The following is a 26,556-nucleotide window of genomic DNA, read 5'->3' on the forward strand; positions in this document are numbered from 1 at the left end:
CCGCCAAATTGTATACTTTTGTTAAATTTTTATTTATAATTTTACTATATGTTTATGTGGTGTACAATAAAAGTGTATTCATTCATTCATGCCTGAGAGTTCTACATACTGTTCTCTAAAGCTGTGTGAAGTCCGCCTATCCGCACTTTGCAGCGTGGTGGACGGTCTTAACCCCCTTCATTTATAGAAAAGACTCGCTGGAAATGGGTTGATATGATGAAGCTGGTAACAAGCGGAACAAAACCGTAGCGAGTGAAAATCCCTGCATAACTTGAAACATTAACTGGATTCAAGTCCTGTGGCTGATGATGAGGAGCAGCGTAACGCACCTGTAGTTCAAGGTGACCAAAATAACATCGTGTCTGACGAGGAACTTGGGGCCGAACACGTATCTCCCAGCGAAGCCATTGCTGAAGCCTCCCCCGTGGATCCACACCAGAACCGGCAGTCGGCTCCTGGAGCTGGCCTTGTTGGGCACGTAGATGTTGAGGTGCAGGCAGTCCAGGCTCCCCGCGAGGCTGTTGTTGAACTCCTCCCTCTGAGGGCACAGCGCTGAGTCGTCGACGGCGCTGAACACTTCCTCGAACTTTGGGTAGGGCTCTGCAGCCTGCAAAACGTATCATTTTTAACCCGCTTCCTTCAAAAAGGAAACCAATTCGGTGTTCTCGCTCCGGGCATGACTTCGTCATTTCAAAGTCAAAGTCAAAGTCAAATATTTCTTTATTCAAATTGGCACATAGATGGCAATTTTGATGCACACATTACATGTAAAATATGACATAGAAGTGAGTTGATGGCGATAACTAAGTTCGGCAACTTATAGTTTTAGCTACGAGCATTCATAGAGGTTCATACAAAATGGATCGCCACACGACGTCCCTGGGACATTACCGCGGAGCCCCAGGGCGTCGCGACGCACACTAAGCCGAGCCCGGCGAGGCTATTGCTTTAATACAGCAGACTGCAGTGAAGGGTCCGTTTTAAAGTAATAAAAAATACAAAAAAATATGATTTTTGCAACGTCTCGAGATAATTGTGTTTCAATCTTAAAGTATTTGGATTTAAATTAGTTTTATTATCGAACAAGTAATACGAAAGTCATTGTTTTCGCTGATACGCTGATTAATTAATATACTTTGGTGATAAGGTTACAACGGATGGTCAGATTTGATACGTGATGAGATTTGATTGCCAATCAATAAAAATATTAACTACGATAAAACCAAAAAAGAGTTAGTCGGACTCGCACAGGGAGGGTTCCGTATCGTTATCTACAAAAACGGCGGTTTATTTATTTCACGGGACATCAAAAACTCTACGCAGACGAAGTTGCGGGCATCCGTTATACATTGAATCATATTAATTTATTCAGCAGTTTTTAATAAAATTAATATATTTATAATATACTACGACAATATTCACCATCGCCATCTAGTCCCAAAGTAAGCGTAGCTTGTGTTGTGGGTGCTACGATAACTGATGTATCTGATAGTTTTAAACACCCAAACACTGAATAACATTTATTTTCATCACACAAACATTTTCCAGTTCCGGGAATCGAACCCACTGCCTCTGACTCAGAAAGCAGGGTCTCTGCCCACTATGAGGAAGTTGTGAGAGAGGTGATTTTTTGAACCGATCTTCATCAAACGTAGCTAAGAAAACTCACAGACCGATTCACCTTTCAATAAAACATCTTCAAATATAAATTCGGTTTATCCGTTCGAGAGCTACGATACTACAAACAAACACACAGTGCGACAATCAAATTCAATGAGATGGTGATATTAAAAATAACAGCCGGCTATGTTTGCTGTGGGCTTCTTCTTAGAGCACATCGCGTTTGGAACCCTCGTAGCTTTAGTTTTAAGTTTACGAATGTAGTAATCGCCATCACTACTCCCTATGTACACATTTTGTATGTTGATGACATCAAAAGTGCCATCTATGTGAATATTTGAATAAAAAATATGTCACGAAAAGTGGATACAAACAACCTTACTCGAAACGGACATAAGTAGTGGCATTTGCACATCGTTTGCGAAAGGTGCAAAAGTCATTTGTGGGATTGAGTATATGCTTTTATAATATGATTCCCACAGTAATTTTGGACCTACCAATGCATACGTTTAAACAATGTGTTAAAACAGGATAGATGAATTTCTTAACGACAAGGCTGCTTGGAAGCAGGCTCCGCTCTCATCTATCACAAGAAATTGAATTTAAAAGAATGTAAACCGTAAAATGATTTTTAAAAAAGAGCAACTGCTAAGTTTCTTAGCGGCTCTTCTCGGTGGATGCTGCCCACCGAACCGTTGGTAGATTCACTACAAACAGACATACTTGACGTTTGAGAAGTGCTTATAAACTGGGCCTACTTTAAATAAATTATTTTTTGAGTTTGACCTGACTTTGACTTTATTGTAAATACTTACTCCAAAAGGATTCTCCTCGTTAACTTTTCCATAGGGAATTCCCATGAACATAGAATAATCCCCATCCGTCGCCTCCACGCCGCGGATCAGGCCCAGGCTGGTTTGCACCAAGGGGTCCACCCTCACCCTGGCTCCGACGTAGCCCAGAACTCCAAACAATATCGGTATCGCCAACATCTTGTCGGCGTCAAGTGTAGCGACCTTATGCGATAACTTCTAGTGCTTTAACAGATATACGCTTTCAGATGTGTATCTCAAGTCAATGATAACAACATGATCGATAGGAAAGGAATCTTTTGTGACACGTTCCACATATCTGATCTCAATATTCATTGTATAGGTATATACAAATTATTAGTATGTATATATAATATTGTGAAGAAGTTTATTATATACTATTTGTACCCCGCCACGCTTCGCTGTGGCACATTTTTATGGAATTGTTGAGAAATGAGAAACAAAACAAAGAATACATTATATATGTCAGCGAGTGTTTTTCTCGCTTTCAGCAGATGGCGCGGCCACTGGTACATCGATCGTTAAAAAAACGGGAGCTTCGCGGTCGCGGATATGTGACTGATGCAAAAAATAGATAAAAACAATCCTTGGTGCAGATTATATATCATGCTAAAATTTCAGCTCGATCGGTGCAGAACTTTTTGAGTTTTTTAAGCGTAAACTTAGCGTAAGCTTACACAAAACAACATAACATTAGGTTTTATATATATAGATATATGGTTTTATTGTATATATTTATTTATTATATATATTTATATATATTTATAGGTAGGTGGTGCATATTAATATATATATATATATATATATATATTAATATATATATATATATATATATATTAATATATATATATTAATATGCACCACCTACCTCCCGTCTTCAGCAATGTTTTACGCCATCGGTCGCCTGGAAGAGATCGCTATGTAGCGATAAGGCCGCCTAATTGAATCTTAGGGTACTCGCGCACGATCCGTTTACCTCAGGCAAAAATCAGGTTTAAATTTAAAAAAAAAACACAACACACTAGAAATAGTTTATTCATGATTTTATAACTAGAACCTTGAATACCGAGCAGATAAATGAAAAAAGGTTCAAATAATAGTCTTGCCTCTAACCGGGCTCCGTACCCCGTTGATGCGTGAAGACCCAAACTATCGCACTTCTATGTATTGATTTATAGAAACACAAAAAAAAATTTGTTAAGTCAAATTATTTTTTGACAGCCAGTTGGCGCAGTGGGCAGCGACCCTGCTTTCTGCGTACAAGGCCGTGGGTTCGATTCCCACAACTGGAGAGGTTTGTGTGATGAACATGAATGTTTTTCAGTGTCTGGGTGTTTATCTATAAATTATACGTATTTATGTGTATTATATTTATAAAAATATTCATCAGTTATCTTAGTACCCACCACACAAGCTACGCTTACTTTGGGGCTAGCGACGTGTGTATTTTCGTAGTATATTTATTTATTTTATTTATTTATTTTTGTGTTTCTATGAAATATTTCTTGAGCCACTTTAGCCTCTCCTTGTTGGCCTTGAAGAACAGTTCCCAGAATGCCAGTCTCTGCTTGAACGGCTTCTTCTTCATCGATAAATCAGAGTCTATGCTCAAATAGTTGACTGTGTTGTTGGCTAATGGCAGCCATTTTGTAGATAGCAGAGCTGTTGTCTCTGGTGTTGGATCTCTGGAAATAAATTAAAAACTATAATTATCACAATAAGAGAGTGGAGACAACATTAGTGTTAGCATGTTAAATTTATGAACGCTTTATAATTGCCTGTGATTAGGTCTACATACAACCTCGCTGTAATAAATGTGTTTTAACACATTCTTTAAAATCATGCATTGGTAGGTCCACAAATACCGTAGGAATCATATTCAAAAATAATCTCACCCATATTTAGCGAAGTTCGTCCATAGAGTTGTGACCCTGTCAATCATCAGCTGGTCTTCGTCCGAAGGTGTCCTTATCTCGTCTGACATTTGAAATAGATAACCAAGCTCATCCCCGTGTGCCACTCCCTCTAGACTTATATTCAGTGTGTTCTTCATGAAATTCATCCCGCCCTCGTACGAAAATAAATATTGGAAAACATAACCAGGGTTACTGTATAGATACTTCTTTATAACCCATTGTATAGGAAAGTTGTAGTAAAAATCTGATTCAAAATCTATAATATTCGATCTCACTTCCTCATCTAACACCTCGTCTCCAACATAAAACCTCCTCACAATGTCTAAATCCTCTAAATCTTCGTCAAAATCAAAAGTTTGTGACAAAGTGTCTCTGAAGTAGTTTGGACTTTGAAAATAATTTTTAGGTTTATTTTTATCGGTCATCAATGCTTCTCTGCTGTTATATCCAACCAAAATAGGCATTGCTCTAATTTTTGGTAAATTAAGATTAATGGGATGCTCTATTATAATATTTTCTATATCATCAATTCGTTTTTCAACACAAGGTCTCAAATTTAGTGACAGCTCAGAATATGCTCCTAAAATTATGTTTGGATCAGCTTTTACAAGAAAATTTAGCGCTTCAGCAACGTTCTCTGTTGGAAATCCTAATTTATCAGCAATTTTTAATGCAGGTGTCACATCGGTACCTAAAACACCACTGGGTTTCAACGTAGTGCCACTTTGTATTATAGCCTTGGTGAACAGCTTTTCTTGCTCAGAGAAAAGGTGCAATTCTATTGATCCCGCGCCAGCGCTCTCACCCATAAGTGTTATTCTATTACTATCACCACCAAAGGAAGCTATATTTTCCTTAATCCATCTCAAGGCTAGTAGCTGGTCTTTTATACCTTGGTTACCAGGTACCTCCGGCGTTCCCAGACATAGGAAACCATACGGACCGAGTCTATAATTCATTTGAACTACAATCACATTGTGTCTGATCAAATACTTTGGACCGTAGTAGTATCTTGACCCGTATCCGACGTTGTACGAGCCTCCGTGAATGTACACTAATACTGCCAGTCTGTTTTTCGACGTTGCATTAGATGGGACGTAAATGTTCAGACGCAGACAGTCAAGTGTCCCAATTACGTCATTACCTTCCACTTGAGGACAGATGAAAGAATCATCGTCCGCTTCATAGATTTGGTCGAATTTTGGGTATGGAGAGGCTACCTGAAAGTAATTTTAATTAAAACTGCTCGTTGTGTAGAATATGTTTTCAGGGCATGCATCTTTATTTATATACTTGCATCTATGCCTTAACATAGTCATGAGTCAGGACGAAGCAATATGAAAAAGATTGATCCTTATACTTATTACAAATAGACGATTTCTGTTTTGGGATTCTCAATGGTTCCCTTTTCTCAGAATGAGACGGAATATGGTGGTAGTTCACCACGCTGCGAGCTGGCTAAGTACGGATTTGTAGACATCACATGCCTTTTTGAGAACGTTATGGAGAACTGTGAAGCATGAAAATTTCCTCTCGATTTTTGCTTAAATTTGAAACGCGTATAACTTTGAAAAGTTAAGAGGCTTAGCCATAAATGAGCCAAACATTACCAGCGGCGAGCTTAGGTTTATAATATTAGTAAGTATATCAAGCTATATACATTGAAATCCGTCAAATTACGGTCTAATTTAGAATATCTAAAAGCAGAGAGACTAGCATAACGTTTAAAATAAATAAATTAGTATTTGGTAGGTTGTAAGGTGTTTTTTTTTCGTTGCATTTAGTTTTTTCGCTTTGCTACAAGCTAGTCTTGAACTGCAATCAAGTCGCGTAGAATTTCCTAATTCTTTTTTCACCACCAGTAGTAGCTGGTGGGATTGGAGTTAAGAACTAACCTGGTGTTAAGCGATTATGTAGTCTGAGATGGCAATGTAGGTATGGAACTGTAACTTGCAGTTATATTAAACCATACCCATATTTTTGACGACCGCCCTGGCGCAATGGTGAGCGCTGTGAATTTAAATATAAGGTCCAGAAAGGAATCGAACCCGAGGTAGGGTTCGATTTCGCAATATGGGAATTCATAATTTCTGAATTTTCTCTGGTCTGGTCTGGTCGGCAAAGACGTCCCGCTAAGCGATGTAGTGTTCCGGTGATGTCGCGTAAAAACCGATTAGGGGTATGACTACCGTTCTCCCTAACAGGTTAACCCGCTACCATCTTAGACTGCATCATCACTTACCACAAGATGAGATTGCAGTCAAGGGCTAACTTGTAGTGGAATAAAAAAAATACCCCTAATCAATTTCTATGCCACACTGTCTCGGAATGTTTAATCGCTTTGTATTAAAAAAAAAATTATCCGGCTAAGTTTGTTGTGGGCTAAGAAGAGCTTAGACCAGGGCGCGTTTGGAACCCTCGTAGCTTTAAATTTAAGTTGACGAACAAAGTTATCACCATCCCCTTACAATTATGTTAACATACGAGTATATGTATGAACGCTTCATAAGACCCTCTTATAGGCCTACCTGAATAAAGAAATTTTAAATTTTAATTTCCTTAGTGGCACGTTTTCGTCGAGTATAGTCGAAGCCGAAGCTTTTCAGACCAGAGAAAATTTAGAAAACACAAATTCGCTTGCTCAAAAAAACCAAGAAAACTTACTCCGAACGGGTTGCTCTCATCAACTTTTCCATACGGTATTCCAAGGAACATATAATAATCACCATCCTTGGCTCTTTGACCTCTGATGAGTCCTTCATGTGTCTGAATCAGGGGGCCCAAATGCTCCCGACCGTGAGATACAGCAGCACATAGTACTAGGCAAAAGATTACCCACATATTGCGTTTACCTAAAATACTTCGATCAAAACCACCTTTTAAGTGTTACAAAAATTTGACGTTCTTCAAATTTAACTATAGTTCCGCAAACTATATATTTATGAGTTTAAACTAAACATGTTATCCCGAAACATAACTACAGATGAATATTAATTTATTGTGCCCAATGACTGAATGAACACATTTTTAACGTACACACCACAGAGAAAAACATGCAAATACGATCTGATATGATCGGTAAGATAGAAGGTACAATGATGACATTTATGTGTTATAACATTTCGGATCAACACTTAAAGGAATCAAGATAGCGTATCTATCTTTAACGTTTCTCGATACTTATGCAACTTACGGGATTAATTTTCTAAATTTAACTCGGCGCTTTTATTTTAGCATTTTCAGCTGTATTTCAACCATTAATTATCATCAGCCTTTTAATGTTCAAACGTCTTGGCACACGCCTCCTTTCACACAGGAGTAAGGGTTTAAGACGATTATCGTCATATTTTAGTGACAATAACTCGACCCGAGAGCTTCACGTGCACTCCGAGGCACGGACGTGAACCACCAATTTCCTAACTCCGAGCTTGAACTGAGAATTTTATTAATCAGAATTCGACCGAGAATCCGTAGTTCATCATGAAAACAAACTAGAGAGTTTTAGGAGAGTTTATTCATATAAATTAAAAACATTTAAGTGTAGCTTTAGAAACACACTCAGGAAATAACTCAACGTTGCGGTCCCGTCCCGAATGCCTCTCCGTATGTTTTTATCGCTTGGATAACAGATTAAAAGTATCTACTTAAGTATCTTCAAATTGAGAATACAGCTTTATCAAATTTCCACCGTACCTCGAATACGGATAACAAGCTGACTCATCCACATCGATTGTTTGAAGATAGCTTAAGCCAGATAAGCTTTAGATCATGCAAGCGATCTGGAGCCGTCATATAGTCTTCACAGTCCCTGATTAGTTTCGAGCTTAGAAATTCATTATTTCGGTGCGATTTTTTGTCTTTACCCGCGGCTTGAATCCCAAATCATAGTTTTGAAGGAACACATTAGGTAACAGATTGTTCTACAATTTTAAAGATTAGAGTAGTGGGATTTTAAAAAGCTGAAGATGAACATGATGCTGATGTTTAATATAACACTGAATAAGATAAGGATTAGAATGAAACAGGGCATACAATACATTGTATGATCTCAGCTCAGCAAGGTTTTATTTACAACGGTCACTTAAAAATAATAAAATATTTAATAAAAGCATAAATTATTTTTAATTTAACATTCATGTCGCGGAAATTCAACTCATGTTTAACCACTTTTGCTTCTCTTGGTTGGCCTTAAAAAACAGCTCCCAGAAAGCTAATCTGTCCTTGAACGGCTTCTTCTTCATCACCAAATCAGAGTCTATGTTTAGATAGTTGGCTGAGCCGTTGGTTATCGGCAGCCATTTTGTAGGTAACAGCTCTGTAGTCTCTGGGGTTGGATCTCTGCAAGAAGATGAAAAAATACATACTATTACTACCTTCCGTCGGCAACATAGTCGACAAAACCTATTTGTTTCCCAAAATGTATGCGTGATTGAGTTACATATAACTTACTTATAAAGAATCGAGTAGCTTAAATTATTGACTCGTTTGTTGAGCCTAAAGCCTTTCTGTTTGTTGATCTTTATCTTTAGATTGGAATACAGATTTTACAATAAAGACGCCACAAAACTCAGCAGATGTTCTATTTCATTTCAAGGATTACGATGGATTAAGGACTATATTACGATGATATAGTTAATGTTCTGCAGAAAACTAATCTCTAAAGCTTAAGTTTGCTAGTTGTTTTAGTGTGAAATTCTATCTCACCCATATTTAACGAAGTTCGTCCATAGAGTGGTGAGCCTGTCAATCATGAGCTTGTCTTCATCCGAAGGTATGCTTATCTCGTCTGGGATTTGAAATAAATAGCCTAGCTCATCCGCATGTGCCACACCCTCTAGACTTATATTGTGTTTGTTCTTTACATAATTCATCCCTCCTTCATACGAAAATAAATATTGGAAAACGTTTCCAGGACTACTATCTAGATACTTTTTAATAATCCTTTGTATAGGATAGACGAAGTCGAAATCTGATTCGAAATTTATAATATCTGGCCTAATATCTTCAGTCAACTCCTCGTCACCAATATAAAAACTTCTAACAATATCTATGAAATCTTCAAAATCTTCATCAAGGTTAAAAACTAGTTCTAGGTTATCTCTGAAATAGCTTGCACTTTTGAAGTAATCTTTAGGTTTACTATTATCAGTACTCAAAGCTTCCCTACTGGTGTAACCAACTAAAATGGGCATTGCTTTAATTTTAGGTATATTAAGATGTATCGGATGTTCTGTTATAATACTTTCTATATTATCAATCTCTTTTTCAACACATACTTTTAAATTAAGTGATAGTTGAGAGTATGCTCCTATAATTAAGTTAGGATCAGCTTGTACAAGAAAATTTAATGCTTCGTCAACGTTTTCTGTTGTGAAACCTAATTTATCAGCAATTTTTAATGCAGGTGTCCCATCCGTAGCCATAACATTCCCGGGCCTCAATGTTGTACCACTTTGTAGTATCGCCTTGCTGAATAGCTTCTCTTGTTTGGACAAAAGATGTAGTTCCACGGACCGAGCGCCAGCACTCTGACCCATAAGTGTAACTTTGCCACTATCACCACCAAAGGAAGCTATATTATCCTTAATCCATCTCAAGGCTAATAGTTGGTCCTTTATACCTTGGTTACCGGGCACTCCCGGCGTTCCCAAACATAGAAAACCATACGGACCGAGTCTGTAGTTCAACAGGACTACAATAACATCGTGTTGGATCAAATGTTTTGGACCGTTGCGTGCGGCAGAGCCAACGTTGTATGAACCTCCGTGAATGTACACTAGTACGGGTAATCTATTTCGTGACGTAGCCTTCGCGGGAACGTATATGTGTAAACGCAGACAGTCTAATGTACCGATTACGTCATCAGTGGATCCTTCCATTTGAGGGCAGACGGAGGAGTCGTCGTCCGCTTCATAGATTTCATCGAATATAGGATGAGGGGTGGCGAGCTGAAAGTTTATTTTTTATATGATTAATTAGAGCGCATACCGCAGTCTTTAATCTAGGAGCTTACTATAGCTTATTTTTTTTTCTTTTTTGTTTTATTTGACACCATCTGTTCCTAATCCGTGTTACCGTTTTTTTACGAATTCTTATTAACTATTTGTTTTTCTGGGATAAAACATTGTCAATGTTACTCTTCGTCCTTTTAACTAAGACTTTGTCAAAAAATAAGTTGAGTGATTGCTTAGTTAGAGCGTAAACGATAAACAAACAAAGACAATTACGTATTTATAATATTAATTAGTACATGTAAGGATATCTTGCCGTCCCTAAAACAAGTGGTTTATATGTGTACACAAGGGTTCGAACTCTGGCGAGGGCACTTGGGGAATTTATATTTTATTAATTTTCTCTGGTCTGGTTAAGCCGTGGACAAGGAGTCCAGTACTTACGATGTAGCATAGAAACCGATTCATCATCATATCAACCCATTACAGTCCCCTACACGGCACGAGTCTCGTCCTACAATGAGAAGGGCCTAAGACCGTAGTCCACCACGCTGGTCGAGTGCAGATTGGCAGACTTCACTAACCTTTGAGCATATCACGGAGAAATCTCAGGCATGCAGGTTTCCTCATGATGTTTTCCTTCAACGTTGAAGCAAGTGATATTTAAATTGCTTAAAGCGCACATAACTTTGAAAACTTGGAGGTGTGTGCTGGGATACGAACTCGGCCCACCGATTGTGAAGTTGACGTCCTACCCACCAGGTCCAGGTGGTCCAGGCTATCACCGCTCACAAAAACCCATTAGGTGTTAGATTTAATATCCTTGACTGCATTAGGAAAATATTTAAAAAAAAATACTTACTCCGAATGGGTTACCGTCATCAATCTTCCCGTATGGTATTCCGAGGAACTTGTAATAACTACCATCCTCAGATCTTTGACCTCTGATGAGACCTTGATTGGTCTGGACCAGGGGGTCCAGACGTTCCCTGCCCTGGGATACACCGGCGCACAGAACTACGCAGAATATTACCCACATATTTGATCCTTTGCTCCCGATTCGTTTAATACCACTTCTGTGTTCTAGAGACTAAACTAAGTTTGTTTTACTAATAACTAAATGCATATCTTGAAACTAACTTAGTTATTCCAGACACTAAACTACAGTGGTGAATGTAGGTGTTATGTTTTGGGTCAACACTTAAAAATAATCAAGATAGTTCATTTATCTTGATTCTGTCTCGATTTGTGTGTGTTACGGGATGATTTAACGCATTTAAACTTCGCGCTTTCGTCGTCCAGATGATCGGTTGTAGACCAGGGACTTAAATAATGTCTCTGGTAAAAGTGAAATTTGACCTATATGACGGCCGATTGGCGCAGTTTGCAGCAACCCTGCTTTCTGAGCCCAGGGCCGTGGGTTCGATTCCCACAACTGGAAAATGTTTGTGTGATGAGCATGAATGTTTGGCAGTGTCTGGGTATTTATATGTATATTCTAAGTTTTTATGTATATTATTCATAAAAATATTCATCAGTCGTCTTAGTACCCATAACACAAGCTACGCTTACTTTGGGGCTAGATGGCGGTGTGTGTATTGTCGTATATTTATTTATTATTTATTATTTATTATTTATTTATTTATTATGCATATCATCGTTTACAGTGCAAGCTTTTGAATTCGTGAGGCAAATCGCTTGAAACATTTAAAAACGCGGTGAAATTATATTATCTTGCACAATAATGACGACTCTTTGTACATTGTTTATGTTTATTTTCATTATCTATATGTTCTTAAGTATATTTGTATGATAGAGTATAAATTAGTTTATTATTTTATATTTTTTTTTTCTCATTTGTGCAATTTTGTTTATGTATTTGTATTTAGCTATTTGAATGTAGATTTATAATAATTTTACACCACCTGTCCGCTCTCGCTCATCTTGTTCTAATCCAAAGGTTGGCAGAGATCGCTACTAAGCGATAAGGCCGCCTTTTGTATTCTACTTCTGTCTTTATATTTGTCAGTATTTATATTGTTTTTTTTTTATTTTCCTAATTTCATAGTGGTGTACAAATAAAGAGTTAAATAATAAAAAATAATAATAATAATATCATATACTATGACACACACACACTGAGAATGGATTTAGGCTGACCCAGTGACGATAGGTGAACACCTCGAGGGAAGCCAGTCTCCGAGCTGATCTGGTTGGCAAATCTTTCAAATTAGACTACCATGCAGTTATAAACACTTGAATAAAATTAGTATCTATATGCTTATATTTAAATGCAGTTTATTTAAATCAATTATATTTATTTTTATTAATTGTCTTACAGGCCTTTAAAAATATCCTATCTGAATATTTTATAAATTTTTCTTGATATATTTTATTGAGTGTTGAAATGTGGTGCAAATCAATCGAATGCTTTTGCATTGATTCAAGTATGCTATTGGATGTATGTGTGACTTTTGACATCAAAATATTGTCTTTACCTATCCGCAATGCTAAGGAATCGTTGAGGCTCTCCCGTTCAATAATGGATAACTATTGTCGTTAAATTAATAGATACAGTTCTATATTCATGAGGATGTGAGTGTGACGTGACCTGTGTGACGTCAGTTAATCTGATGATGACGATTATGGTAACAAACAAAGTGATATTTTTGAGTGCAATACGCTGTAGCCTATTAACGTCCCACCGTAGGGCACAAGCCTCTTCTCCCACCATGCCATTCCAATACGGGTAATTGGGCTTTGAGATTACTATCACTTGTTAGTGGTAATAACCGACACAGGCCGCTTAACGTGCTCTCCGAAGTAATCACAAATGTCCGAACTCCGAGAGGAAATTTTTCCGGGATTCGTATCCAGACCTTCGTGATAGGTACTTGGACAAGCTATGACTAGACCAATTAGGTAGTTAAAACTAGAAAATTGGATAAAGCGACTTCGCTACGCTCCCGCCCCGAACGCCACTCCGTGTGTTTCCAACTCTTGCGTAATTTCTTACAGATTTAGATAGTACAATCTTTGCGTCCATCTCGAGGATGCTTCTTTATCTCGTTCCCACTGTCCTCTGAACACCGATGACGTCACGAGTGCCGGCGTCGAGTCAAGTCGACTCGTCGGCGATTATCTTAAGCCAGATAAGCCTCAGAAGCTCGCACCTACTGAGTTCTCAAGTTTAACCTAACGGCACTTAAAGTTAATTCAAATTCAATATTTCTTTATTCATGTAGGCCTATCACAGGCACTTATGAAGCGTTCATACATATTTGTTTACATAATTGTAACGGGATGGTGATAACTTCGTTCGCCAACTTAAATCTAAAGCTACGAGGGTTCCAAACGCGCTCTGGTCTAAGAAGAGCCCACAACAAACTTAGCCGGGTAAAATTATTTTTTTGTCATCACTTAATAATAATCACTTACATCAATTTACTGGAAGATGTCCAGTAAATTTATATGAAGCTAGAGCAATTCACACCCAAGCTTTTTTATCGTTTAAATAATCCTTACTATTATAATAGGATTTTTCTGTAAGCTTACGTTTTATATAAACTTTGAACTTATTGAGAGAAATCTCAAAGATTTCATTCGGTAATTTGTTATAAAATAATAACCGACTGCGCTACTAAAAGAGGATGTTATGTGTTCATTAGCCTATTATTATTTTATTGTTTCAATAAGGCCCATTTAAAAACACATTATAGTTATGTCGAGTAGTTAATTGCATAGGAATAATTTTGCTACTTTGGTTTAAATTATTGCAACTTTTATTTAAGGATCTCCAATTTTTTGTAAATAAACTGTTGGATCTCATTAAGACAAATAATTTTAATATGTTTAAAATTAAATTGAAAGAGTATCTTCTGCATCAATGTTATTATGATTTAAATGAATATTTACGTTGATTTTAAAAATTATATAACACTAGTTGTACCTTGCCACGCTTCGCTGTGGCACATTTTTATGAAATAGTTGGGAAATAAGAAACAAAACAAAGAATACATTACAAATGTCAGCGAGTGCTTTTTCGCTTTCGGCTGATGGCGCGGCCACTGGTACATCGATCGTTAAAAAAAACTGTAGTTTCGCGGTCGCGGATATGTGACTGATGCAAAAAATAGATAAAAACAATCCTTGGTGCGGATTATGCTCGATCGGTACAGTGCAGAACTTTTTGAGTTTTTGAAGCGTGCACAAACAAACATAACATTTTTATATATATAGATTAAGAAGAGTAATCAACTTGACTAAACATTTTGGTATTGGCTCAAATTTGAGGACATGCTTTTAATATTTTGTTTTTAAATCTAGTTATAGCTTTGGGAACCTGGTATAAGTCAACAAGCGACATATGACATAATACTACTTACGACCAATCCAATTTTTTTTTTATTTATTAAAACATCTTTATTGCGTAGTAAAGGAGAAATTAAAAAAAAACTTAAAAATTCAAAAATAAAATTAAAAGCAAAAGGCGACCTTTTCACTAAAAGTGATCTCTGTCAGGTAACCTTAACGATAGTACACAATAATATTTGAGAGATGGGAAATCGCAATTACAATAAACAATACATAAATTTACAAATATTATATAATATTTATTTCTTTATTTATTTTATAATATTTAAAATTCTTATTTTTAAATAGCGGAAACTAGACAGACGTCTGACGTAAGTAAGCGTTACTTCGTAGCTACTCCCTAGTCGCGCCTAAAGAAGTTTGGCTTCAAAAATGCTATTTATCTTATTAGTTATTGAACCATCCTCGGCCGTGATATTTCCGCGCGCGACCTCGAGCCCAGCAGTTAATACTCCGAATTCCGTTATTGGCTCATTTCCCATTCCTAAGGTTAATTTGCTTTTAACGCCGCTGATGAATATTAATTTCGATGAAACAAACGACATTTAAATAACACCAAAGTTGGTCAAAGTCATCCCACTTTGAACCTTCAGCATTACGAGGTTTTCTATAACACAATCATGTAGAAATAGTGTTGATTTGGGAAAACCAAAAAAAAAATTGAACGAGCTGTTGCCCGCGGCTTCGTACGTGATTTTTTCCGAAATAAAAAGCGGCCTACGTGTTAATCCAGGGCATAATCTATCTTCATTTCATAATTCAGTCAAATTGGTTCAGTAGTTTTTACGTGAAAGAGTAACAAACTTCCATCCATCCATACGAACTTTCGCATTTATAATAATACTAGGTGTGCCCTGCGGCTACGCCCGCGTAATTTTGGGAGGCAGCATACTGCTATATAGCATATATATGAGATTTTTTCACAAACCTTTTTTTACACCATAAACGCATAGTTTCTAAGGGGATGGATAATTATGTTGGAAAAATATTTGTTACTTTTATTTTGAACAAAAAATAAAAAAAAAAAAAAAAATCTTACGTAATTTTTTTACATTCACATTTATTATATTAGTAGGGAAGTAGGGATAGTAAGATGAACGTAAAGAAAATGGTAATAATGTGGTTTTAATAAATTAAAAAAAACTCACTCAGCATATACTAACCTAAAACAGATCCTCGGCAATGACCCGCGAACAGCAGGAGAATCTGTATAGTGTAATTTATAATTACTTCAATCCTTATACTCCACACCAAACTGATCCTCGGCAATATCAAACACACAGCCGTGGACTCATATAACAGGTTCACTGTCAATTCCGCCAATAGGCCGTCAAAATCGTTCAGATCTGACTACTTTACTTGAGGTCGACATAAAAACATCCATGCGGGATGAAAAAAGGACTTGTTATATGCTCTAGTTGAACTATCTACTATTTGATATGGCATTGTAATTTTCAGTTTTCCAAGTGTTGTGTTGTTGTTGCAGTGATGTCGAAGTTCGCGGTGCGCGTGGACGCCGCCGTGTCGGCGCTGGGCGGCGGGGCGGGCGCGGGCCTGGACGAGAATGACTTCATCGACGCGTCGCGCCTTGTGTACGACGCCGTGCGCGAGATCCGACGCGCCGTGCTCATGAACAGGGTGCGTGCTCAGCCGTGGCCTTACCGAACACTCTTCACCATTCCGTATCGATATTCCACTTCTGATAATATCCTCTCCCACGAAATCCTAGATACCAGAAATCACTCCACTTTCCACATTAATTTATTTTATATTATAGCCATAATGAGGTACCCATAAGGAGTTGGGAGCGGCAACTATCTTAGACGTAATGATATCCCACTTCTGAAACCATCCCTCACGAGAGAGAGCGATCAGTAGGCTTCTTACAATATTTGCTCGCTCGCATTTGTACAGTCGTTACCGAGTATCAAAACACTGTAACTTTACAGCAAAATTGACCTAGTGCCACTTGTTTTAGAATCTAAAATTCCGTACTTGTTCCGTACTGATTGTTGTTTTAAAAATGTTCTGCAAAAAATCCAAGCTGACTGCAGGAAAATTTCAGCTTTAAAACAATATCCATACGATCTATTTTTCACTGATGTTGAACCATTTCGATACTCGAACACAACTCATCAATTGTGACAAAGCAAATCTTGAACTAAAACTGTAACGCTTTGTATTTGCATGCTCGCAATAATACAGTTATCAACAAGTATCAGAACACTGTGTCATCAAAGCAAAATGAAACTAATATCACTCAGTTTAGAGTCGAAAATACTGTAATAATGGTTTTGCCTTGTGCTGTAAGTGTGGACGACTAGGAGCGTTAAAGCAACTTTCATTACATTCGTATTACAGAGTCTAAACTGACCTACGATTAGTATAAATTATGAATTCCAGCCATTCATAATTTATACGATCTTATTTTTTAATTTTGAACTCAAATTTATTTATTATTGTCCAGCTAGATAGATTTTGAAGATAGAAGATAGATTTTTTCAGTAATAATGTAGTACATAATTTGGGACTCTAAAACGAGAAGAATTAGGTCAATTTTCCTATGTTTGGATACGCGAAATCAACTTTACATTTGAGGAGGCAAAACAAGCTAACCACCCTCCACGCAGTTATAATGCAAGTTGAGTGGGGATTTATAAAAGTTAGTGACAATAACCGAAGAAATTTCCCCAGTCCATATTTTATTATTTGAATCTTTAGATTTAAAGAATCATAACATGAGAACCTACCAACGTATATTATACTTGCGTCGCATGTGATGCGTATTTCGTTTGTGATACAGTGGTCTTTGCCTTCACCTTATTTTCTTCGCACTGTCTGCTAGTTCCGACAAGTATTTTTTGAGGAATACCTTTGCGTTCTTAGCACGTGTTCCGCCAATTCTTTAGCTCGAGTCAACGTAGGCGTGATCGCCTCTGTCCAAGCAGATTTCAAGGAAGTATTGGATTAAAAAAAATTTCCAAGGCATTCCTGAAGCCGCAATAGGATGCAGAACCCGCTCAATCTCTTACGAAGATTAAATCATTACTGAATACACAATGCACATTTCAAATCATGAGATCATACTGATTCTTTACAAAGGTCCTCAATCCAAGTTAGGGTAGGGGAAAAGTGTAACAAAATCACCGGTGTGTATCTGTTTCCTGTTTATGTAAAGTTAGCTAGAGGATTTTCATAGAACCACTGCATTAGTCCACTCGGAAGAAACTACGGAGTGAGGTAGTCCTAAAACTGAGCATCATTTACCAACCCTTCTCAAACCATTCTTTTAGTCCACTCTGATGAAGTAACGTTAAAGATCTAAACCATTCAAGGATCATTTACTATATAGTTACTTACATTTATGTAGTCTGCTCATTTCCAAAATGATACAAGTTGAACAGCAATAACTGTGCGTAGGACGAAGAGGAATTGGACCCCGAGGATGTGGAGCTGGACGAACACTACACTCTGGAGACCAGGAGCAAATGTGAGCCGAGTGCGGTGTCCATGGCATGACTGTCCGTCCGTTTGCGTAGGCTTTCGGGCTCCTTAGGCGAATGCGGTAGTCATGAAGGGCGTTGATGTTGTAGGGCTGGAGATCGTAGATATGAGGGGCTCCCGGAAATTTTCAACACTGACGTACATATTAGAGAAGTGTGGAAGTTCAATTACCGGTGGGGGAATTTTTGGGAATTTATAATTTCTGAATTTTCTCTCGGCGGTCAATGACGTGGCTCCAAAAGATTCAGCGTTACGGTGCGATACTGTCAAAATTAAGCTTAATTTGCTATGCTCCGCGAAAAACAGGAAAATCTGTACCGTGAAATTTATAATCAATACCCTTTACTCTATCTTTATACACCAAACAGATCTTTGGCAATGTACTCGCTACGGACGTTTGGCTCCGACACCGGAGCATCCTCAGGACATGTTGACTTTACGATTTAATGAATAATTGTTTAGTAAATGTTAAAGAAGAGTTTACAACTTAGGTTTTTGGGCGTGTATGGGCTTAACATAAATTGCCATACGCCTAACAGGTCTGTTACCACCGTAGGATGCATCACCACTCACCAGGTGACAATGCAATCAAGTGATAACATGTAGTTGACTTAAAAAAAAGTGCTGAAAATTTTCTGGGAGTCAATTCTCCGTAACCCTCAATCTAAGATCAAAGGATTTCCGCCCCGCTACGTTATTACGCCCTTACAAGCACGTACTTAGCAAACCATTGTCCTTTGTGTCCTAACTTCGCCATTTTGTTTTGCTCGTCGGCATGTCTGTGTCGGTCTAGTCATTAATTATGGTGAACATCGCATGTTACCGGTGGGACTCATCATTAATAGTTTACCTTTATTTAATTTGTATCATTATATGTTGTGTTCTTTGATATAAAAAACCAAATACAAATATAATAGGTAACTTTAGAATTAGATTCGCGAGGGTGTTAATACCTACTACTGTAACGCCAAAGGAAAACGGACCTACTGTTGATGACCTACGACTTGATTTAGAGTCGCAAATTCGTTGTTTCATAAACGTAACGCGCAGCACAGTGTGCACGAATTTGAATTTTGTCGTTACAGTCAGTTGGTATTAGGATTATTTTTAAAGGTTTAACTTGATTAATACCGACTAGAAGTGTTTCTATTTACCTTGATATTGTGTTTATTTGGTTTTCTATGTTATTTGTGTTGTCTAATTTGGTGTCATAATGGGCTATACAGGTTGGTTCGTAGATAAAATGCAATCAAAAACTAAAACCTGACTTACTGACATTTGATGAGGGATCAAATTCAAAACACGCTATAAACACTCTTATATAAAAATGTAACGTTTGGTATAAAATTTTAATCAGTACATTTAGTGCTTTTGGAGTATTGCGGACACAAACATAAACGTGAAATTAACGGACCACCCTGTATAGCGTCCATTGCATGTAGCCATGTGTGTAGATGTGTGTGTGACCGTGCATGTGTGTAGACCAGCGACGACCTCGACACGGACACGGAGTTCGAGCCCGTGGAAGACATGACCATGGAGACCAGGAGCCGATGTGAGTACCGCCTTGCTACCACCATCATGTCCACCTGGTGGGAGGCTGCGGCCGCGGTAGGGTGATAATACCACCACCCTACTGACAAGGATGTGCCGTTCAAACCGATTGGGGGAGTGTAGGTTTAATGTACCTTTTTGTTCGTTACACTACAATTAAGCCCTCGACTACAATCTCACCTGGTGGTATGTGAAGATGCAGTCTAAGATGGTAGCGGGCTTACCTGTTTAGCATTTATATTTAACATGTACCCCTAATCGGTTTCCAAGCGACTTCGTATCGGAACGCTAAATCGTTTAGCAGCACAAAAAACTGCTACACCCCTTAACTGTTATTTGACGACCTTCGAGAACGGCCGATGTTTTAACTCTGTGATCCCGGGTTTGATTTCCGGCAGGGGCAATCTTATGGGGGGATATATTATATATTATATATTTCGAATTTTCTCTGGTTTGGTCTGGTGGGAGGCTTCGGCCGTGGCTTGTTATCCCCCTTCCGGAAAAAAGACACACTTGGCACTCTGATATAAGGGTTATAGGTATGGCATTCGATTTCGAGTTCCGGGATCCCGGTTGTATTTTAGTCCCGTAATTTTCGGGATCAATTTTAATGAATACCGGGATTTTCAATAGTCAATAAGATGTGCGTAGACTAGCGTTTGATCACAATCTCACCTGATGGAAAGTGTAGATGCCTATTCACATGTCCTCAAAAAACTAAAAGTTTTTTATATGTTTTACTGTTTTTTGTTACCACTTTCAATTACGAATACAATTCCGGGACGATCCCGGGATTCCAAGATTAATTATAGATAATCCCGAAATCCCGGGATCGGAAATGTCGACCCGGTAGTTACAGGTACAGAGCTTCATAAGAGAAATAGAATGGAGACTTCAATCAGTCCATTATCGCTTTTGTAAAGACTCATGTAGAATCTGTTGGCAGCGAGTGCTCATACTGGAGAGCACGGCGTGGATGAGTACCCGGACATCAGCGGCATCACGAACGCCAGGGTGAGTGGAAATTCAAAATTCTAAATCTAAAATTATTTAGTCATGAAGTCATCACAGGCACATATGAGGCGTCTATCCTGCTACCGTACTGCTACTCTCCTCTAACTCGCAGAAATATATTTTACACTTTAATTTAACAGTTAAAATAAAAATTTAGAGTATTTTTGTATATGTTAAAAACATAAGTCTCTAATCTGTCCTAAAAAATCAGACACATCGCATGTCAAAAACATGCCTTAAAAAGGTTCAAATTGTTCGGAGATTTCCTTAAAGCAATCTTAATGAGTACAGAAGAGAAAATACTAATTTGTGATAGTTAGACTGTTAATGAAGATCTGGAACATACGCAAATTTTCTTAAGTAATTGTTAGATTCATGAAAATTGATAGCGGAATTAAATTTGTCTAAATCGCCTAACTGTTAAAGTGCTGCTGCGATTAACAAACCTCTTGACAGGCCAAATATTAACCAATGCTCCATCTAAAATCATCTCATTACCGGCCCACTCGAGGGCAGGTTCGTTCAGAATACGAACTAAAACCGTAGACCATCACATTGGCCGAGTGCGGATTGGTAGACTTCACACCCTTCCAGAACGTTATCGAGAACCTGAGAGTTCTCGTGCAGGTTTTCTCACGCTGTTTCCTTTATACTTCTATATAGGTACTATAGACTAAACACATCCGTCAAAGCCACGGGTCCAAGCTCAATCCATTCCAACGTTCACATTCTTTAAATATATTTTACTGGCCACATGCCTCCACTTTTATAAGACAGAGGAATTCAGAGACTATCATCACGTGTGGCTTAACCTGCTCTTTAAAGCACAATGGAGATGCAATGCCAATCTTCGAACTCCAAGTTTTGTAGCAATACACATAATGCACTCCGAAACATCCCCCGAACAGGAAGCCATGCGCAAAATGACGGAGGAAGACAAGCGCAAGATCCTGCAGCAAGTGGAGCTGTTCCGGCGCGAGAAGATGACCTTCGACAACGAGGTGGCCAAGTGGGACGACGCGGGCAACGACATCATCATGCTGGCCAAGCACATGTGCATGATCATGCTGGAGATGACGGACTTTACCAGGTAAGCATTGGGCAGTGACAGGTAAACAATCTGCAATGACAGGTAAACTTGCGTTAGTCAGTAGTTAGCCTGCTATAATGGTTACAGCTAAACGTAGCTTACGTTTAGGTTTACCACAAAGCTCTTGTTTGTTGTTCTCGTATTTGTTAACTAAGATGTTTTGTTCTACAACTTTTTTTTTAACTCGATAGCTTGTGTAATATTAAATATTCAAAATTTTACACAGATACTCTACTTGTTACTACTCTGTAGTGACACATCGGTAACAGCGCGCGAAACACGACTATATCGTGTGGTCACTGACCCGACTGCGCGACGTTATCGACTCACACGTATTTGGTTTTTCATTTCATACAGAAATAACATGATTTATATTTTTTATTGCATGAAATAAATTAATACTGATTTTCGAAAAGTCGTAGAACAAAAGTTGTTTAAGTTGTTGTTATTGGTTTTAATGATAGGAACTACAACGCTGAGACTTGTCTGGCAATTTTTATTTGACCCCATATAAACATTTGATCCTAAGAATTTAAGTTTTTTAGGATTCGGTTTGCTTATATCGTGGTACCTCAGAGTTTGTATTACATGAAAATAACCACGTTGCAGGGGCCGCGGGCCGCTCAAGACCACGATGGACGTCATCAACGCCGCCAAGAAGATCTCGGAGGCCGGCACCAAGCTTGACAAACTCACGCGGGAGATCGCCGAGCAGGTCACTTTTAAACTGTTTTATTTAGCATGCCTTATGTCCCTTGTACGGATAAATGTAGTAATTGAAATTTTATCCCTTCCCGTTGACCGATGGAACAGAAATTCGTACCTTTGAAAAATTGTATTTAACAAATAGTCCTAGTCGGTGGCCAGTTATTTTACTAAACTCAAACCACGATAATATTTTGGGATGTGTCGATATTTCAAGCCAGTTGCATGGATCGTGGTCACGACGGGACTGCGTAGCTACGAGATGTCAATATGGATGTCACGGGCAGAATCTGCCCACTTTGGTGTTTTGTACGGTCTGAATCGTGTCATCCATCAACAACGCTTATAACGTCGGGCGAGAAGTTTTCTTTACTAATCGTGTATTTACAATAGAGCTCAGTTATTGAAGTTCTATAAGCAGATGGTATGAAGCCCATCGTCTGTAAACAGAACAAAACTGAACTGTTAGTCGCGCCTAAAGAAGTTTTACTTCAATAAATAAAGTCTTAATTGCTGTTACAATGTATAAATTTAAATTATTGTCACTAATATTTTGCACATCAGTTTATTGTTATCAGCGTCTCGGTATTGTAATCAGTGCGTCTAATGACGCATAGGCCTCCTCCAGGTGTTTCCATGTGTCCCAAGCTTGCCTTGACCATGGTCTGCCGTCTGCTTGATACCATAAACCTTTCGCCAAACCAACGCTTTCTTTGTCTACGCCGTCATCTTTTTGAGCCAGCTTTGGTTAATTACTCGCGTTTCTCGCGAAGCATCTTTATTTCTTTCATTTCACTGTCCATCTTTATTTTAACGCTAATGAAAGATGACATTAAAGACATGATGTCAATATAGTGTATATACTATAGTTGTACTCTGCGAATATTGAAGTAAAGGTCATTGAATATTCTCAGAGTATCTCAACAATTCACGGAACAATGTTGTCCGCCCGTAATGGGTTAAATCCCATTGAGCATTGCTGTCAAAAAGCTTGGGTGCGAATTGCTCTAGGTTCATAGCTAAATAAATTTACTGTGAGATGGTGATAACAAAAAAAAAATACCCGGCTAAGTTTGTTGTGGGCTCTTAAGACTTAGAGCAGGGCGCGTTTGGAACCCTCGTAGCTTTCGGTTTAAGTTGGCGAACGAAGTTATCACCGTCCCCTTACAATTATGTGAACATGTATGTATGAACGCTTCAGAAGTGCCTGTCATAGGCCTACATGAATAAAGAAATTTTGAATTTGCGTTGTACGACAACAATGGACGCGGTATAGGTGTCATGCTGCAGCAGTGTTACAGAAAGGGACCGCGAATGATTTGTTTTTTCGTGGACGAGGGTTGTTGTGTTTCGGCGCGTGTACAACAGAGGCTGTCCCGCAGTGCCCGGAGTCGTCCACCAAGCAGGACCTGCTGGCCTACCTGCAGCGCATCGCGCTGTACTGCCACCAGATCCAGATCACCAGCAAGGTCAAGGCCGACGTGCAGAACATCTCCGGCGAGCTCATCGTCAGCGGGGTGAGTTGCTCCCCGACAGCGGGGACTATTGTCTATGCTTAACTGTTATTGTCCCTGAAGTCATTGTCTTACGCAATTACTGTCTGTAGAAACTATTACTATTACTCATTATCTTTTCAAATTCTTGTCCATGCAAATTTATTGTCTTCGAACTTATTATCTATGGAAATTAATGTCCATGCAAAATTATTGTATTTGAACTTATTATCTATGGAAATTAATGTCCATGCAAATATATTGTCTCTGAAGTTATCTTCTATGGAAATTATGGTATATGGCAATTCTTGTTTATGAAAATAATTGTCTATGGAAATCACGGTTTGTGGAAATTACTTTCTATAGAAATGATTGTCTATGATAAATACTGTTTATGCAATATATTGTATATCTAAGGAAGTGATTGTCCATGAAAATTAATCTGCTGTTTTTCACAATAGTTTTGAAAAGTAGCACAATATTTTTTTGCGTAAAAACTAAAGTGTGGTATCATACTGCGATACTATATACTATCCATCTTGATATATGCGACACTATATACTATCCATATGCTACAATAATACATTATGCAGCAAGTATGGTACATTGCATTTTACAGTCGTTGCGGTATTAAGTAATTTTTCATCAAGCACAGCTATCTCATACTCTCGTCGTCAACATTTATGAGTTTGTTTGTTTATCGTGACAGAAAGACACGGTTTGGGCGGACACACAAATGAAAAGGTTGCTTGGAAGCACCCGGCTCCGCTTTCATCTCTCACAAGATAGAAAAATGAATTGTTAAAATGTAAAATGTAACTTGTTGATGTTGGAAAAGAGCACCTGCTGAGTTTCTTGCCGGATTCTTCTCTGTAGAATCTGCCTTCCGAACCGGTGGTAGAGTCACTACAAACAGACATACTTGACGTTTCAAAAGTGCTTATATTAGGCCTACTTGAAATAGATGAATTTTTAACAGTCATCGAATTTGAAATCACAATGGTTCACTTAAAATCAATGAAACAATGCCGTATGTACTTCTCTTGCAGTTGGACAGCGCCACGTCTCTGATACAAGCGGCCAAGAACCTCATGAACGCTGTGGTGCTGACTGTGAAGGCCTCCTACGTCGCCTCCACCAAGTACACCCGCCAGGGCACCATCGCGGTGAGATACCTTACACTCACATTGAAACATTGGAATTTTGCCATCATATCAACCCATTTACGTCAACTGCTCATAGGACTTTTGTAGAGAGTTCTATACACGGTCTTGTGACGCTTGCGTTTAGCGTAGTTCAGCCTTCCTTCGACTCATTCAATGTCGTCTCCCATCTTTCCGTTTTCCGGGACAGGGTCGCCATTCCAGAACCTTGGGACCCCAACTGTTCTCCGAGCTATTTCAGCCCATTGTCAATTTAGCTTCGCGACTCGTCAAGCAATGCGGTAACTCTGGTTCTTCTACGGATCTCCTCATTCCTGATTTGATCACGTAGAGACACTCCTAACATAAATCTGAGTGACCTTGAGCCCTAACAGTGATGTTTATCAGCGACCAGATTTCCCTCATAAGAATTTATGGGCTGCATAAGAATGGGGCTATGCTTGGAGTATCTCTACGTGATCAAAACAGAAATGAGGAGATCCGTAGAAGAACTAGGGTTACCGACATAGCTCAAAGAACCGATGGATGTTGGGGTCTTAAGGTGCTGGAATGGCGACCCCGCACCGGTAACCGCAGCGTAGGTCGGCCCCCAACGAGGTGGGCACATGACATCAGGCGAGTCGCTGGGAGCCGCTGGAGGCGAGCGGCCCAGAACCGTGGATTGTGGAACTCTTTACAAAAGACCTATGTCCAGCAGTGGACGTCCATTGGTTGAACTAATGAAGTTGAAGATATTATTGACGGTGTTTGATCTCCGGTGCGCTCCTGTAACGTTATCAAGCTATGTGCGTTTTATGCAGTTTTATAACACCATGAGGAAACTTATAAAGTTCTCCATAACGTTCTCGCGTGTGAAGTCTGGTGGATTACGACCTAAACCCTTCTGGCCCTGGGGGGAGAGCCGTGCCCTGTAGTGGGACGGTAATAATGGGAGGGGGACCGCATCTTAGGTGCTTACGTGAGTGGGGTTAACTCCACCGTGTTACAGTGTTGTGGCTTTTGTTTTGACTGTGCTATTTGTTAAAGGTAAGGACCAAATTGACATATAAGTGATGCTTTTTTTAAGATTATACAACTAAAACGTCTCACATCGGCAGTCCCTATATTATCTGTCCGATCTGAAGTATTTCTGGCATTATACAAAAAGTACCCATTTTACTACTCTAGTGATTAAAAATGTAATAATAGAGGATAATGCAGTCGTATTTATATCAAAATAACCTCCAACTCAATGTCACGAACATAAATATCTGGCAAATATGAAGTTTAATTATTTACCCACCTTACAAATTTACTGTAACAGGATATAAGTTAAAATGTTATTTAAAAGTAGGTGATC

At 38.6% G+C, this 26,556-nt stretch overlaps 1 protein-coding gene across 2 annotated transcripts in view; it reads left to right on the forward strand.

Annotated features, from left to right (window-relative positions):
- LOC120635860 (catenin alpha) overlaps positions 1-26,556 on the forward strand; it is a 102,063-nt gene that overhangs the window by 66,935 nt on the left and 8,572 nt on the right. The window contains exons 15-21 of one of the 2 annotated variants that reach the window (XM_039907055.1): positions 16,181-16,332; positions 18,115-18,184; positions 20,699-20,766; positions 21,675-21,856; positions 22,466-22,571; positions 23,944-24,078; positions 25,104-25,220. In XM_039907055.1, the coding sequence (XP_039762989.1) occupies positions 16,181-16,332; positions 18,115-18,184; positions 20,699-20,766; positions 21,675-21,856; positions 22,466-22,571; positions 23,944-24,078; positions 25,104-25,220 (830 nt within the window). Of the gene's footprint in view, positions 1-16,180; positions 16,333-18,114; positions 18,185-19,680; positions 19,754-20,698; positions 20,767-21,674; positions 21,857-22,465; positions 22,572-23,943; positions 24,079-25,103; positions 25,221-26,556 lie in introns of both variants that reach the window. The other variant, XM_039907054.1, reaches the window with a different exon arrangement.

Source organism: Pararge aegeria, chromosome 27 (assembly GCF_905163445.1).
Source record: "Pararge aegeria chromosome 27, ilParAegt1.1, whole genome shotgun sequence".
In the NCBI taxonomy this organism is placed as follows: Eukaryota; Metazoa; Arthropoda; class Insecta; order Lepidoptera; family Nymphalidae; genus Pararge; species Pararge aegeria.